This window comes from Stigmatopora nigra, chromosome 6 (genome assembly GCF_051989575.1).
Source record: "Stigmatopora nigra isolate UIUO_SnigA chromosome 6, RoL_Snig_1.1, whole genome shotgun sequence".
NCBI classification, from domain to species: Eukaryota; Metazoa; Chordata; class Actinopteri; order Syngnathiformes; family Syngnathidae; genus Stigmatopora; species Stigmatopora nigra.
This window is the reverse complement of record NC_135513.1, coordinates 6,915,687-6,934,069: the sequence shown is the minus strand read 5'-3', so window position 1 is coordinate 6,934,069 and position 18,383 is coordinate 6,915,687. Positions and strand designations below refer to the sequence as shown.

The 18,383-nt window shown below is 38.3% G+C and overlaps 1 protein-coding gene across 3 annotated transcripts in view; it reads left to right on the top strand.

The window, feature by feature from the left end:
- tnrc6c2 (trinucleotide repeat containing adaptor 6C2) overlaps positions 1 to 18,383 on the top strand; it is a 100,444-nt gene that overhangs the window by 58,210 nt on the left and 23,851 nt on the right. For 2 of the 3 annotated variants that reach the window (XM_077718290.1, XM_077718288.1), the window contains exons 1-3: positions 8,472 to 9,153; positions 16,414 to 16,514; positions 16,760 to 16,781. In XM_077718290.1, coding sequence (XP_077574416.1) covers positions 16,452 to 16,514; positions 16,760 to 16,781 — 85 coding nt within the window. In that variant the 5' untranslated portion in view covers positions 8,472 to 9,153; positions 16,414 to 16,451. Of the gene's footprint in view, positions 1 to 8,471; positions 9,154 to 16,413; positions 16,515 to 16,759; positions 16,782 to 18,383 lie in introns of those variants that run through there. The other variant, XM_077718289.1, reaches the window with a different exon arrangement.

Genomic DNA, 18,383 nt, shown 5'->3' with positions numbered 1-18,383 from the left:
TTTCATTAGGACTATCTTGAGTTCTCATAGGTATCTGCACACAGTTTTAAATCTTTAGTAATTGCTCTGTTTAACCTGTCCTTTAATTACTCATAACAAAAGCCAGTCATTATTTAGACATAAATATTGTCATGTATTTTGTAACACCGCACATATTTTGTGCAATAGATCGTTGAACTTCCTTCTCCCAAATGTTTGTGCCAATGAAACTGGCTGTTCATCATTTCTTATAACCTGTTTTATAGTGAAAAATAAAACCTGTGAATTAAAAACTGCAAAGTGGTCCACCAGACTTTATTAACAGTTGGCATTCATAAAACAATCACTTCTCCGTTGACCCGCCCTCACTTTCTCCATCGGGCGCGTGCCATTAATGGCCGTCTGGCGAAACGATCCGTCTTCGGAGGAAACGCACCTTTGTGCCAAGAGTCTGGTGGGCCAGAACAACTCAATTCATGAGGCTGTGAACAGATGGAGGAGATGAAGAGTGGCAATGACATGCTTAATGTGTCTGTGTTTATCAAATCCTTAAATCAGTGACCCTAATGGCACCCTTCAGGCCTGTCCTCCCTTTTTCTCAACACCGAGAAACTCCTTTTTTATTATGACTGCCTTTGATTGCATTTCAGATTGTAGAGGTAGAAAGTGGGCTTGCGTGTCGAAGAGACTGAAAGAGATGGATGAGAATGAGTGGTACACAATTCTTGAAGTGTGCAAGGGCAGATGAAGGAGAGACAGACAGAGCTTTCAAATGGAATATATACAGGAAAGAAATGGTGGAGGGAGAGCCTCTGGAGGAGAATATTATTCGGGCGACCGTTTCCCCAAACACCCTCCTCCCTTTGGTGCGGGAGCGAATGGGAGAGGCCGAGTACCCACTATTCTAATGACCTTGCAGGTCAGTTGCAGGAAGGCAACATTTATCAAACTGACACCCAGGCTGAGGTTGCTGATAGCAGGCGGCAACATACACAGCAACACTTTATTCACACAAACACGCACACATACAGTACAACATTCATTCATCTTCCGTGCCGCGCTTCCTCATTTGCTGGAGCCTATCCCAGCTGACTTCAGGCGAAAGGCGGACTACATCCTAGACTGGTCGCCAGTCAGCCCTAGGGCACACAGACAGACAGATGACAATTCGCACTCACAATAATACTGCCACGAGTGGGAATCGAACCCGAATCTTCCGGTACGGAAGTCAGGCGAATGAACCACAACACCATCAGGTGGCAATAGTACGACATCATTCATATTTTTTAGCAGATTAGACGTGATTTGAGTCTTTTTTTAAAGCATTTATTCCTTGGGATTGGTATTTGTCATCAAAGTAATGTTTGATTCTTTTTTCTTTAAATTTTAAAGTACTTCATGTTTGTGATCATAACGTGCTCATTTAATGTTAGACTGCAGAGCATGTTTGAAAATATTTCTCTGATTTCATTCCCTGAACAACTCGTTCCCCACAAATGCAAGATAGCTAGTCATTTAGGATTTGAAATTATATGTGATAAACTTGATAAGGCACCATTATTGCATTCTATTCATCATTTTACTTGGCATCCCAGTTACGTGAATGAGCAAAAGTGTTGTCATTCTTACTTTTATAACAGACCAGTGACGGCATGGAATCCCATGGCAGTTAGAAATAAAGTCAACAAGCAAAGATCTACATAACTGTTGTTTCTATGCAAGTCGGTCAATACTAAATAACCAATGTGAGCAGCAAAATCTCGCTGGTTATGGTGAGTGAGCTTTTGTGTGTGTGTTCGGGAGATAGGCAATGGTAGACAGACGAATGGGTCTGCGTAGCTTAGTAATGGTCCAGGTGTTGTTATAGGAGGCTGGGTAAATTTGTGTCCGTTAGTTTGTCTGCGCTCATGGAAGTATTGATCTGTGGAAGATCATCTGAAGGTCGGCATTCGTGTGTTATCGTTTTGGGGAGATTTTATGGTGCCTTTTCAAACACGGCAGTTTATGGCCCTAATTGTCTAGTTGTTTTGTTGTTCAGATCCATCAAAGCATTACTTTCTGTGATTGTATTTTACGCTTGTACACATTTCACACGTCAATTTTGAATAAACAGCGTCCTGTGGAATGATCGTATGTGATTGACAGTTGCACTACCTTCATTCTCCAAAGGTCATTATCACACAGATGAAATGGAAAGTAGACTTGTTACTTCTTAATTAGTCATTTGAATCCATAAAGGCAATCAATTAAGCTTAAGTGCGCAATAAATCAGATTAAGCAGTCAGTTCCCAAAACACCATCAAATCCAGGCAGGTCTTTGAGCATGATAATGAGTTTGTAAATGGGGTGTGAGCTTGGAGTGAGGAGGGGTTAATAAATGACAACGCTCACCCACAAACACAAAATCTGTTCTACAAACCACATGGGTGATTTTTCATCATCTTCCTCCTCTACTAATTCCACTTGCAAACTATTGGGGTAGAAAAAGCAGGGCTTTATGCTATTATTAAGGTGGAACAATTGTAAAACCAAAGCAAAATAAAGCAAAGTCATTAGGAAGAGGATGATTTGTAATTAATAGACAGTCATTACAAAAAGTTAGTGTTTTGAAATACAAATTACCAAGATAAGGTGTTTAGAATTAAATAAAATAAAGAAAGAAAAGTGATGTTGAGCTGTTTTTATCCTGCATAGGTGCATTTGGATTTGGAAAATGCATTACTGAAGACGCCACTGTATCATTCCTCATTATTCTCTGACACACTGCCTCCGTCCTCCCCTCTTTCCTTCGCTGGCCTTTACCTACTTCCTTGTCTCAGGGGAAATTACCACAGCTCCAAATCACTGTCCTATACGGCACCGCACACCCAAATACACAAACACACACCCACACACACATTGACAGTATGGGCATGTGCATGCACACATACAGGAGACACACAGACAGTTGCTGTGTATTACCCTACCTCGATGCTAAATATTCTGTCTACACAACATATACACACACACACACACACTCGCACCTATAATAAAATATGTATTGTCCGGAGATGCAATATTACACTAAGGGATTAGAAACATTTACACTGCATTTGCTCAGAGGTCATAATGTAATAGTAGCGTATTGCATTTTTATGAACAACGCAACAGTTATTGCATGCATTGTGTGCATCCGTGTGTTTCTGCAGACATTATATATTGTATCTTCTCTGTTGTGGGTTAATGTAATATTTATTCTGTATGAGTGAATGTTTTTTTATTTACTCTGGTGCAGAAAAAAGCCTCTTACTTCAGTGTAGTCCAATGATTTTGTAAGTTAGCTTTCTGTTTATAGTTTTTTTATGTAAGTAATTAGTATAATGGTTAATTAATCATTGATAGTTGCCTTTGCTGTGTGGTATTGCTCAAGTAATTCAGGAAACGTTTTGTCCCAACTCGTTTGCTGTCTAATGAAGTGAACAGTTCTGTCATTTTTTTGAAGTTAAGCTACTACCTCCACTAGATACGATTACTGTCATTGTTCTGTTGAGCAAAAAATGGCAAGAAAAGATATCATTTTACTTGTTGGCTGTATACAAAACAGATTGACATGGTGATGTGAAAAGAGGATTTTAAAAACAAAATGCTGGTTCTTCCATTCCATTTAACTACTCCCAACATGTTAATTTCCCTCCTAGTTGATCAAAATGTCTAGTCAAACACCTAGTGGATTTGCTCTCCCATCACATTGCAAATGCTCAACTTCACCCATGTTAAAAAAGGTAAATTGTAAAAACGCTTTCACCCACAGTCTCCTTCTCAGTGCCGTTTTGCATATGTCAAGTCCAGCCCGTGGAAATGTCACTTTGAGGCTTGCAGACGAAGCCTGCTGTCTGCATTTTGATCACTCGCTTACATTTAAGGGTAGACTCCCAAGTTGTTTATTCATGATCAATGCCGATCTATATAGCTGCACCCAACTCATCAGTCATTGACAAATACAACTAAACATATTTTGCAAAACTCCATCTTGGGAGAGAGGATTTCCCAGATCGGCTTTCTGGCTCAGTGATGGAATCAAATGTTCGACATCCCTTCAGATCATGGTTTGGCAACCTTTAGATCAAGCTCTTGTAGTCATACCTTTGTAAATCCAATTCTAATGCATAGTGTTAAACTTCTTTTTACACTTGTGGGTTTTAAAATTGACATTTTACTACTAAATACCAAATAGAGAATATTATTAGGATGGCTGATTAATTTTACCTTATATCTCATCTGGTTCTAAACCATAGCTGTTTTTGTATGAAACATGTTGTGAATTGAACAAGAAGCTACATAGATATTTTGTTTTTGTGTTTGTATGCAATTTTCTTGGTAATGTATTATAAACAGTAGATTGTTAATGTTTCCAGGTAGGGTTGCATTAACAATCTAGTGGGAAACATGCATGTAACCACTGAAGACAAAGCTAAGAGTGCAATTGCAATATGGGACCAAAAACAATAGATTTTATTCTCCACTTTGGAAAATGTAAAAAAAAAATGTGAGTGTTGTTTGGGGATGCACTATGCATGCTTGTAAGAATGCTGCAGACTCCGTCGGCTGATTTGGTTCAACAACAAAAAAGAAAAGAAAAAAAGAAAGGGAGAGCAGTCGGGAAGAAAACCAAGTGAGGTCTTTGTCTGAGAGGCAGACCTAAACGATTGCTTCCACTGAAATCCCCATGACTTGTCTGTTTCATCTTGTTAGGATGTCTGGAGATCTTTTCCCATTGGCTTGCTTCTGTCAGCACTCTGTCTAAATGTGAATGCAATTACGCAAATTAGAAGAATCAAAGAAACATTCGATGGCACCTGAAAGAATTATGGGATTAGGGAGAAGATAAGATGAACATTTACGTGTGTCATAATAGGTTTACTGTCCCAATTTGTATGAGTGCATATACTCAAATTTACTTGCATCTTGCAGTTGTTCACCAAACACATCCAGCAGCTGGTGCTGTGTTGAAAAACATTTTTCCTTCATACTTAATGCAGTGTAGTCAAACCACCCGATGGTATAGTGGTTCATTCACCAAACTTTGGTGTGGGCAGCTTGGAATCGATTCCCACTAGGTAACTGTGTGGTTGTGTATGCAAATTGTTGTGAACAGTTAAGGGTGTAGTCCACCTTTAGCTCGAAGTCAGCTGGTATAGGCTCCAGCACCCCACAACCCTGATGTAGGCAAACACTGTTGAGAATGAATGACTGAATGAATGCAGAGTAGTGACTGTGAGTCAAACAAATTTGTCAATGACATTTCTAAATGCGTGTTAGCAAGGGTAAGCTTGTCTGGTTGGTTGATGGGTGTTGTAAAGTATTCAGCATCTACTGTAATGCATTGTTCAACGACGCTTGCAATTTTCAAGTGCTCCTAAGAGCTTTCTCCAATGACATTGTATTTAAGTAGTTTGTACAAAGCCCAAAATAAACTTGTGGACTCCCTGACATACTAGTTCAAAATCCATGATGGACTGCATGTGCCTCAAAGCGTTTCTTTCTTTTCCTGATGACATTCCCTTCTACTCTCACCCTTCTTAACCCCAAGAGTGGAACATCTGCTTTCCCCATTCTGTTTTTCGCTGGCTGACTCAAAAGCTTAGGCAGCTTGCCTTGAAACTGAGAAGAAAAAAAAACTTTTGGCCAGGGCCCCTGGCTTTCTCATTAGTAGTCACTACAAGTCATGTGTGGGAGCCCTCAGCTTTTCTAAGCAAGTGCTCACTGGTCAGCCGTCACCATTGTAATGCACAGTCTTGACCTGTTCCCACTGAACTTTGTGTGTGTGCATGTGTGGTTTTGTCTGCTTGCTGAGCTTTCATTTCCATGAAAAAGGAATGAAAAGAATGAACAGGGACCAGATTTCTTTCTCCAAGATAGGTCCAGGCGCAATTGCGAGGGCAGAAGTTCGACCTCATCCATCATGTCATGAATAGGGAGGAACTATGGTCTCATGTCTCTTTGTTGCACCTGATCAAGACATTTTTGACAAAGGTCTGCTTCGGTAGAGGAATTGTATGAAAAATAAAGTTCTGATTGACATAGAAAAACTGCCAATAGGTAGAATTGGTTTTTGTTAGGGTTATCTAAGAAATATACCTAATGTCTAGCAAAAAGTAGACCAAATGTGAATCTTTTTGCTTTTAATGAGAGAGACAATCAGCTGCAGGACACAGAGCTTTGCCCCTTGTGCCTTCCACCAGAGCCTTCTTCTCAAAGTTTCTCAGAGTCCTCTATCAGAGTGAGGGCTGACCATTTGCTTACCTCCAGGCTTTATTGTAGGACCAAGAGGTTACCAGAAAACAGCATGGTGGGGGCAAGTAGGCAAATTAAAATGTAATGCAGGATGGTTTCAAATCTCAAAATAACTAACTAGACATTTATTCTAATCGAACTACTACTGTGTGCATGTGTAGTGTACGAAAATGTATTAAAACACGTCCTTCAAATACAGCCAAAAAAACAAATAAAAACATAACATTGTTGACTTCAATATACTGTAGAGTTGGGCATTATTACAGTTCTTTCTTAAAAATCAAAATTTCACTCACAATCTATACAATATATCATATGAAATATTGTACAATGTGTTTGAAAATAATATGTCTCTGTCAAACAATTCATCTAAAGTTGAGTAGATAAATACCAAAAGTAACCATTTGTGGAAATAGACTGCTGTAGGTATTTAATAGATTTCTTAACCATAGTTATGTGCACAGTGAGGCAAATTATCACACTTAAATGCTGCAAGCTGCATTGATGAGTACTCCCATGTGATTTACCTCTCATTTAAAAACCTTTTAAAATACAACTTTTATAGGTTAGGTACAGTAAGTCTCTAAAAATGACCTTTGCAGGATGTGTGCCTGTCTTGAAACATATTAGTAATAAAACGCTTTCAATGGTGTCACGTGAATGTAAAAATCACAGTGATGGTAATACGTCGGTACACTGACATTATTTCACAGACACTTTAAAAGGTACCAGCCAGTCTATCATCTTAGACATGATTCTAAAAGAGAGTCATTAGTATTCAGTATATTTAAAGTATTTTCGGACATCTGACAGATAGAAGTCCACTGTGTTCATTTTTCTATCATTAGTAGCTTCTTCTTGTGATGATAAAAGAGGGTTAATCAAGACAACAAATGCATTAGATGTAAAACCAGTGTTGCTGATAACTGTGCTACTATATGGATTTTTTTTCTCTTGTTTGATAGCATCACAGAACAAATTACTGTTTTTGACTGTATCTGATGAAATACAGACCAATATTACGTTGGTATTATTTTTATCTATGGCATGACACCTTGCCACATTTCATGCAAATGAAAATAAAGCCGAGATAGTCTGCATGGATGTCCTCCCCCATTGTAATATAACATTTGTCATGTGTTATTTGAGCCATAAGAGACCTACTCTTCTACAGCGTGGTAAACCAAGCAGCAACAGTAATTAGTACTATTTATCTTATGCAATCTAATACACAGGTTATATTAATCAATAAACAGGAGTTGAAAATAGGCAAACATTTTTGTAGCACTCACAGGAAAATAATGCTGAAATAGCAAGAGTAATAACCTATGCAGTATGAAAAAAGTTTGCATTTCAATGTGACATGGACATACCTACTATCTAGCCGTTAACTTTCATTGATGCTTACCCATATCAAGGTCGCAGGAGGGATGGAGTCTATCCCAGTTGACTTTGTCGCAATAGATGAGGAATATGCAATGGATTGGTCATGATTCAATCACAAGGCACAGACTCTTTTTCTAGTTACAACCATTTGTCTAGTTACAACCATTTGAACAGTTGTCAAGCATGTGGGAGAAATGTAAGGAACCCAGACAAAAATATGCTAAAATGACAAGAACATGCAAACTCCTGTGAGGCAGATGTTTACCAGTAACTGGCTGTGCCATATATCAGACCCCAATGCCATGTATTGCAATCCCAAATAGTGTCTCCCCGACGACTCTACTGTTTTAGTTCAATTACCAATTATGTTATGCCTATCTACTATTTTAATTTCTCAAATATTAGATTGGAAATTCAGCATCATTTTGGTTATTCTTGGTCTGATTGTGGAATGGAATGTATACTTCTAACAATAAATAAACAAATTGTCAACACAGCAACACACAGAAAAATAATCAATGAATCATAATAATAATAAATAATCAACTAATAAGGAGTACATCAATAAGTAGTCAGCATAACAAGTCCTAATCAACATAGATAAGAGGTCAACATGAATAAGAAAGAGTTCCAAAAAGGAAACAAATCAAATTCAGTTGGGAAGTAGTACTGGTGCGCCCTGGGTTTTTTTTTCTCTTTCTTTTCCCTGTATAAAATTAAACAACGCAACTCGTCCCCGGTTCCCATTGGGGAGCGTGGGGCGGAGTTTGTTGCATCTCCCGGTTGGTTGAATTGTAGTGACGCAGGAGAGCCGCTTCCTGGTCTGGCTGCTCTCCGGGGGAGGAGGAGAGAAGCGACACTGCGGTGTTTGCTACTCTGAACAAAATGGCTGCAAGACCACAGATACCTAGAGCAGCTCACTGATACGCCTCCAATTTGACCGTGCTCTGCGCCGTCTGGACCATCGCAGAATGTATTTTGCCGGAATCGCTTCTCACTTTGCATTTGCGATAGCCGGAATTTCGCGAATCGTCCCGCTGGTCACTTAAAGATAAAAAAATCATTTTTTTGCACTTTAAACCAAGTTGGCTGCCTGGCTTTAGGACAAAAAACATTGCGTTTTAAAAAAAAATGGCTTAATTTCTATCATTAAGCGTTCTTCTGCAAAAAAAAATTGCTGCGTTTCTGCAAGGTTATTGATATCGTTGTTTTTGTTGATGTCTGCGCTCCCTCGCCGCTCCTTATATTTCATATCACACATGGCTTTTTATTATGTACATTTTTTGCGGCGATTTTAATATTTTTCACTGAAGTTGCATATTACAAGATTGTGGTTTTTTTTGTATATGTGGCTGACGAGGGTGCGTTGTTTACATCGCTCTCCTGTCAATAAGCTGCTACGGCGGCCGCTGTCGAGACTCAAATCTTGACTGAATCTGCTTCATCGCTTTACGGGTAACTTCGGAAACAACACCGGGGAATGATAACAAGCTGCCAAAGCCGTTTTAACGAAAGGTAAGTTTATTATTATAAACTCTTATTTTTTCCAATGCTGCTCATCATTATCAATTCGTGCGCTGCGATGCAATCTGTGGATTTTATGTGTGTTCTCCTAATTACTCTTCGTTCTTGCTTCAATCAAGTAGGAATAATAATCGGTAATGTAGCAACAATAAAATGATCTGCAATATATTTTTCTTCAAATATATTTAAAATCAATTTACGATGCGATTGTACATGAAACTTAAGTGTTATATCACAGGTCCTCAGTGATTGGTTGAGAGGGACTGGAGAACACTCTGCACATGGAATGTTTTTGTCCCCACTGCAAAAGGGCTACTGCATTACTTTGCCTTGATTCGTACAAAGAGTAAATGCATTTTGGGAGAACTGGAATTTTATCATTGAATGTAATGGTTGGTGTTGTTCTTTTTTTTTTTTTTTTTGTTAAATGCAAATTGCTTTTTAAAAACGCTGTAATTAGCCTGTTCAAGTAGCTGTGATACATTGTGTAAATTCCACTACACTAATTCCAAGTATGTTATTAATTCTAACCATCCCGACGCTCATCTTCTGTTCCTTCACTGCGACTCCAGATATTGATTGAACTGTCGTCTTCCATTGCATTACACGCCCACCCACCCCCCTTTCCTGCATCCCCAGGCGTCTAAGTACAGCTTTTAATATCTCTTTGGCGTGTCTTAATTGAAGTACATAATTTCCTGTTCAATTTAACCACCCCATCCCATCCCTCTGTCATCTTCTGTCAGAACTGTCTTATCTCGATCGTCACACACCAGTGCCATGATGAAATGGGGAAAAAAATGATGGGAGAAGCAATCGCCTAGATACAAGTGTTGAGCTGGAATGTGCATGCTTCTCCTGCTTCATAGCCGTTTTACTCGCATGTGCAAGCATTTTGGGGCCAACCTGAAGGTCCTGGCAGTTGTTTAATGTCCTGCGGTTTCTGAACAGGTCATGAGGTGCCTCCCGCATGCTTCTAAACACCCATCTGGCTTAGTAGCACAAATCTACAGACGCACACTTTTTTCTCTACTAGAGGGTCAAATGTTCTCCTATATAACCCACCTGTCTTTCCCAAAGGTAGATTGAAGCAAATAAAAGAGCGGCTGTTCGTAACGGGCATCCTGCTGCCCATAAACTAGAGAATAGGGGGAGGAGATGGAGCTTACATTTGTTAAGACGAGGGAGTCTGGTGCTTTAAGTCCTTTACAATCAGGCTTTCAAACAAATGTTACGTCCACTTCAGTGAGCCGCCCAGGTGGATAAAATTCTTCCACCTTTATGACTAATGATTGCCGCTCATATTTAGTGGCTGCGGCTACCCTAGGCTTTTTATAGTATGTCAGTCTCCTTTTTATGGCATTTGTACAGACCCGTGACATACCATAAGACTGTTGGACATCATTCTTCTTGAATTTTGAGAGTGACAGACTGCACTGTTTTTTTCTTTTTCCCTTAACAGAGGTTTTAACTCCTGTGTCCTGATTGGATGTGCTACTTAATGACATTTTAGACTAAATCAATTAAGGATGACTTAGTGAACTAATTGGGTTGGAGAATCTTTGAATGTTCTGCGTCATGTTGTTAATGCTGCCTGGAGGTGTTGTGCCAAAGCAGAGGGATGTGCACCTACATGCACATTTACCATAGCTCCTCTATGTATGTACTTCATAAGATAGCAGAGTACCAAAGGCGGATATATCAACACTGCAAGGGTCCACTTTACTTAACATTTATAGTTTGAATTAACCCAACCCAGCTGAGTATGATAGTATAGAGCGACAAAATATTGGTTAAGCCGCATGGAATACGTATTTAAGATATTTTAGTCAAAACAAATCAGTCTCAGTGGTGTATTATTTGATTTTTCTTATTTGCAGCACCCAATCACTGAAAGGTTTGGATAAACTTTCACTTCCTCAAGGAAAAAAAATCACTCCTATCGGGGCATAGATGAATAATTTGCAGCAAGTAAAACCCAAGGTTTGTTTCCTTTTGTGTGACCTTTAACTGATAAGACACTGCACAACATCTAATCCTTAAGTTACTGCTCTTGTTCCCACCACAATGTCATCTTGAAAGCTGTAGTAGATTGTCATGCTTTGTGCCACCCGATCCCACAACTTTTGCATTGTAGATGTCTTTGGTATTCAACCTGTTTCCAAAGAGACTCCAAGTTATATTGAAAAAGAAGTGCATTCAGACATTTCTGTTGGCTCCACTAAATACCACTTAGCCCTACTTCAGTAGAGTGGCTTATGTCCATTGCTTTTCCTCCCCCTTGACCTTATATCAGGGCCAAGACTGACCGTGGTGGTTACTGAGTCCAAAATTATGAAAGCTTTGTAACAACCGGCACAAAACTGATAGAAAAAAAAATGCTTTACACCATCACAGGGTGATGGTCTGGTCTGGAACAGTGGGGGGGCATTGACAGCAGGATCAGCTGGATTCAATTTGTGGTTGTCAAAAGCCATTAACCCCATCCACTAAGGGTAGCGAGGCAGAATATAAATAGATACCTGTCACATGGGTTTGATATGTAGATTCTAAGAATTGAGGGACAAATGTGAACTAGTTTGTTCTCAACCCGTCTGGTGCATTGAGAAAAGAAAACCCACATTTCTTCAAATTTGGATAAATGATTAATCATCCAGTTATTTTAAAGACCTATTATTGAAAATATGCTTTGTTTTATTTTTATTCAACACTAAATGAATTCCAGACAATGTTGGAGTGCCAATCAGTACTTTAGTCTGTCCTTTAGTATTTGTTAAATATCAAAACAAACAAAAATGTAAAATCAGTCTATTTTAACCTTTTTGAATGGAGTTGATATCAGCCGATTAAAGGGTCAGGCCCTACTGTCAACTGAGGAACAGCCTGATGTCACCTATGGATTAGCAGTGTTGACATCTGTCACAGCAATTCTGCTCTTTTTCAAAAAAGCATCAGTTCAGGAGACTACTAAAGGACTTCCCAACCCATTTAAAATGTTCCTAAATATAACAATTCAATCTTGTAAATTGTGTAATTAGTTCTATTATGCCGCCCCAAATCCCCCCTCAAAATGTTTACCTGAAGCCTTGCATTATATTCTTTAAACTATTCTTTTCAAATAAATACCAGCCTTGTACATCCCATAAATGCATAACTTGATTTGTAGATTTCTATCATTCGACATTGCATATTATATTGAATAATAGTAGTTCAGCCCATTTATTTATATATCCCTCAATTACAACAAATGTCGCAAAGGGCGTCACAGGTGCACAGTTGACAACAATTTCAACATCCATGAGGCTGAATCCCCAAAAATAGCCTGGAAAATCCCAGACAGGGGAAAGTAGGAAAGCTTGGAAAGGGCCACAGATGGTCGACCCCCCTGCCCCTTTCAGAATGAACAGGCAATAATAAATGGGCAAAGTTTAACAAATTGAGTAATGTTAGATACAGTGATATCAAAATACACAATATAGACTTTTTGCACAATGCGATACACTGGTAAACCTCTATACAATGTGAAAACTATTCCTCTAGTTTTGTTTAAGTGACCTCTTCCCCAATTTGTGATAATACTTTTAGAAAATGATTCCATGTTATACTTGAGGAATGATGGTTCATTTTTTGTGTCTAGAAACCTTTTCAATTGTAATCACTTTATAGAGGCCAACACTGGATTTTTTTAAGATGTTTTAAGATTTCCCATGTTCCCATGTCAATGGAAAGGGCAGAGTCCGAATGGGGCCCATCAGGGCTAAGACAGGTCAGCATAGAAGCATTCAGATGAAGTAGAGTGAGGGGGCCAGCTGGGACCTGGTGAGCTGATGCTTGTGAGTCTTGGCACTGCTCCAGGGGAATGTTCAGTGTGTTGAGGTTTATTTGGGGCCCTGTTCCCTCCTTTGCTTTCGAGTTAGCTAATTGGAGACAGTAGGAAGGAGCATGGAATCACATGGAACAAGACTGGTGGGAAATATGAGGGACAACAAATTTAAATGATGCCGTCTTTGTTCCCAAATGAACATAAGACAGCTGTGCTCAATATGTATCAGGACTTGAGCCCCAGAGAAAGGTTTGAAACACTAAGATTTGTTTAATTATTTCATATTCTAGTAGTAAGGTCATTGAATGAATTGGAATGTTTTTGTAGCAAATAGAATATTTGTCTACTTTTGCGTTGGCCCCCGGTCGTGTTTGCTTTACTTTGGCGTGGTTATTGTGAAAATTGCACGAGAGATTAAATTGTGTTATTTCATAACTTAAATTGATTTATGCACAAAAATTAGACTGTAAACAATGCCATTTAATTGAAATTGGGTAAACACTTTGTGGCAGATCTAAAACGGTTCACTTAGTTTCTGCACTGGCATTTCATATAGCTGCAGCTTCCACAGTGAAAATATGGAAAGCAAACCTAAAGCCGGTTATTTACAGCATCTACTCCTTTCCCTTGACACTGCTATCTGCCCCTCTTAAGCCACGTCAACAAATCCCAGCATCTATTGATCAAGTCTAGTTTTGTGGCAATAAATTATGTTGTGTGCATTCATTCAACTGTTAAAGGCAAAGTTGATAAACACCAATATACCTACATGCTGAGTTGAACGCTTCCACTGACTCTAACATTACCCTGCAGATTTCCAAATATGAATTGGAAAATCCTGGAATTGTACACTTTCTGTAGTTCAAGCCCTCGATCAAATGACTTGACGATAGACATAATCAGTATTAGTGGTAGGTCAAACAGACTCACCGGGTGGTTTGTGCTGTATAAAAATCTCAAGTTAAGCATGCTGACTGTCCATAATCCATAATAAAATAATGGGGCTTCCTCTGTAAACCACAGGGATGTTTAGTTTTTGCTAGGTAGTAGTACTGTTTACCATATAGTAGAGCTGTGGTGGCATACAGCGCCTTTGCTTTTCCAAGCTCTCTTTGTCTTAAGCAGTACAGGTTTCCATCATCTCTGCACCACCTCTCTTCTCTATAGCCATCCTATGAATATTTGTAATCAAGGCACATGGCTATTTCGGTCCTTCCCACCCCCGCCTTTTCTTTTACTCTCTCCTCTTGTCTGCCAGCCTTTATCATTGCTAACTTTTTTTTCTCTCTTCCTTTAACGTCTCCAGTGAGAATTCTTTTTTTTCTGTCTTTACCACTTCCGCTCCCCTTATTTGCCCTGTCTGGATCTCTGGCGGCTGTCTTTCTTAATTGGTGCTGTTCCATGTCTGCTTTCATCCCCTGCCTGTTTTCCCCCTTCGCATCCGCCCACCTATATTTCTTATACCCCCTCTCTTCCTTTATCCCAGGACCTTACAGAAAGACAGGCATCAGACACACTGCCTTGCTGACATTTCAATACACTTAGCTACAGCTCACTACAGCTTTGTCACAACCTCTAAAGATGTTAATTTATTTTATGTGATTCTGCGTAACTAACTTTTAATTTATATTATTCAAATGCTGCAGATGTTTCACAAAACTACTTCTCCCAAAATATTTTGGGGAAAAAAGGTCTATATTTAATATTCATATGTAATAAATGTAGAAGAAACTTATCAGTATCGACAGCTGGCCGAATTTTGGGGGATAGTTTTTTCTTTTTAATCATTTACTTACTCGCCTACCTTTTTACTTTATTAATGATTTAACTATAACTAACCCAAAATGAGTTAATTTCCATTGACTAAACCAAAGCATTAGTACCCCAGCACCTCATTGGGCATGATAAGAGAGAAAATGTTTTTTTTTTAAATTTTTCCAGGATTGGTACACAGCGTAATTAGTTGCATGTCATGTTTAATATAGTTTGTTATATTACAAGTATGCAATACTGGGTCATCACTGATAAGATGCTTGTGTCAGCAGTACAGAGGAAGACCAGAAAGGATATGTGAGCTAGCCTTCTCTGGCATTTACTATGTCAGCTCAAAATCCAAGTGTCCCCAGTGTCACATTTAAAAGAAAAACATCTGCAATAAAGTCTGATACTAAAATTTGTTTTGCAAAAGCAGCAGTTTGAAAAGCTGTATCTTAAGTAGGATATCACTTAAGTAGGATATCACTTAAGTAGGATATCACTTAAGTAGGATATTACTAGTAGTTATTGGACAGATGAATAGAAACTGGTTCAACTGGAAGCATGGATATAAAGAAGCTAGAATAGGCCATCCAAGTTGGAATTTACATCAGATTCAAAAAGTTAATTTCCAATTCATCGTGAATATGAATATGAACAAGCCAGCTTTATATATTTTGAAAGACAATGTTTCTATTCCTTCCTAATTCCAAATATTTCTTTTCATTTCCTGGTAATCCATTTAGAAATGCAAATGTTGACAAATGCACTTTTTGATTGCATCTAATTTTAGAAAGACGACCTTGTTTGTGCTTCAAAGCTTTTATTGTATTTAATGCAACATCTGCCTGCATTAGCATTGCAAATTTACCACTACCTTATCCGCCCAGAGATTATTCCAACCTCTGAACTCTACTTCTACAATTCAGCATCTTCTGCAGGCACAAATAGGTTTATACTCCCTCATGGTAACACCCTCTTTGGGGATTTGTTGTAATGTAGTAGGATTGAAAAGAGTGATGAGTATTAGTATCACTTTTTGAGCCATGTTTTGCCTCCAAAGCTTGGAGGATTTTGTTTACAGTGGAGCTCGTTTGTGATGTACGTCTGTTTTAACATCACCAGTCGAATAGGTCAAATTTATAAGCACTCCCAAAGGCATTATGGTACCATCATATAGATTAAGGATGTCCCTGATTAAATCATGTTGAATGCAGTAAAAAAAGGAAACTCCTATCACAATAGATAGGCCACTTTATGTCACAATATCAATGTTACTGGTGAAAAATCATGCTGCAACTAATTTACATTAAGCTGACCTGCCATAAATATTAAGTTAGTTAATATTTAATTATCTGCTAATACTTTCTGACATCAAGGAAGACTGCTGTATATTACGTTAGCATCATGTATTTAATAATACATGAATTAATTAATATTGTAGCAAGCCCAGGCAAATGAGATGCTTTCTGGTCGGCCAAAATGCATTAAAGGAACATGTCTCTATTTGGCAATAATGAGCAAGGATTTACCACCCTAAAATATTGATGGAAAGTTTTATATAAATTTTCCCTATATTTCCTTGTATATTATACTACAGCATATATATAAAAGAATGAAACTATACCTCATAGTGGAAGACTGACTCTTTTTTTTCTTCATTTCGTTTACAGCGGAGAGAAGCGAGCAACACGATAAAGAGAACCATTTGATGGAAGAAAAAAAAAAGAAAAAACAAGAAGAAAAGATTAAGAAGGACATTGCTCAGAAGAAGGTGATTCACATTCACATCCATTGAAGTTTTGAATATATACATTTTTGAGTTTTGTCTAACAAATGAAAACTATTCAACTTTGAGGAATATGGAAGTAATTTTGATTATTCCGGTTTGGAGCTATTCATTTTATATTTTTTGCGAATTCAGGGAACTCACATTCGGTTAAAGCATACAATAATGTTACTTTTAAATGCCCAGATTGCTTATTCTTTTTCAATTCATTATTTTTTCCCCCTCTCCAGGCTGCTGAACAGAAACCCAACGGTGAGTACCATATTTCAAAATTCTTACCTCATTCAGTAATGAGCTACGGTTGTCACTCACACAACTGCAAAATCCAACACAATTTGGTCTTGCTGCCTAGCCTCATTGGACACAAAGTATTCACACACGTGCCCAATTTTTGTGCTCGGAATCCCAACAAATAAAATAAACACACAGAGTGTACACAAATTGGCAGAGTGAAATGTAAAGTGATGTCTGGTGTGCCTGCAGCAGCAGTCGGTGGAGCGTGAGGGCATCCTGACACAGTGTGTTTTGGCTACAAGCGGCAATAGGGAGAAGTGGTGAAGGCAAAAGGGGGAAGTCTGCAGAAATAAAAGCGTTCAGCTATGTGTATTACCTCAGGCCTGAACCAGAGAGAACAGTGTCCTCACATACCCTTGGTGTTTTGTTTGAGTACACAGACTTAGTCTTTTTGTGGTATTTTAATTTGAGAGTTGCCTACTGTTTTTTTAACGAAACATTAATGCTATCTTTATCATTGAGACTACAAAATAGGATTTGTTTAATTACAATATTTTCCACACCATAAGGTGCAACTTCCATGAGTGGCCGATCTTGAAATTTGTTTTATCCATTATAAGACACAGTGGTAGTAGTAGTGGTGGCTGTGGTGATGGTAATAGTAGCAGTAAGGGATTGTGATATGAGTCCACTAGATGATGCAGTAGTAATGGTTAGTTGTGTTTTGCATCAACTAGATGGAGCTGTGCTTAAGAGAATGTCATACCTTGATTTGCCAATATTGATCCTTATATAAAGCACACTGCTGGAGAAAATTGAAGGCCTTTAGTTGCGCCTTATAGTGCAGAAAATACGATATTTTGAAGCAGTGCAGAAAATACGTTCATTTGAAGCAGTTTGGAGATTTGAACATACTATATATTAGTACTACCATGTACTATATATGATCATCTCGTTTTCATAACATTGAAGTCTGCACTTAGTAGGATCAATGTTTTATAGAGTGAATTATTTAACACTATTAAATATATGTTCTCTAAGTTGTCTGTATTTTTGATTTGGGGGCTCTTGATTTTAAATTAATTTGAATGAAAAACTCTAACAATGTTAGGAAAATTCTTCCTTGGCCCTCACTTGTAAAATGTGACTTATTGTTTGTGCTCAAAAGACTCCTGTGGTTACCCAGCTCTATTAGCTCTTTTATACACCTAGACTTTCAAAAACACTTCACAGTAAACAGATGTTGCATTCACTTCAAAAGTGTTTGTTACAGAAATATTTAGTCATCTCAGTTCATTGTGAACATCAAATATGATATTGATCTTCTATTTGTTTTTTGCAATATTATGTAACATTATTATATTATATTTTAAGAGGAAGGTAGAGAGAAAATGTTAAATCATCCACTGGGGCAGTTATCTGCCCAAAGGACCAAGGCGACCTGGTTAAGGCACAACTGTTGAGGTCATGGTTCACTTTTTCATTTATTTTTTGCACTGTTCAATCAGAGAGAATGGAACACAGAATGAGAACATGCATTAGATTGAACGATTTGAGTTGAAGATAATGAAAGCAGGATTATTATGGAGACAAATCACTAAATAATCTAGCGACCTTTGT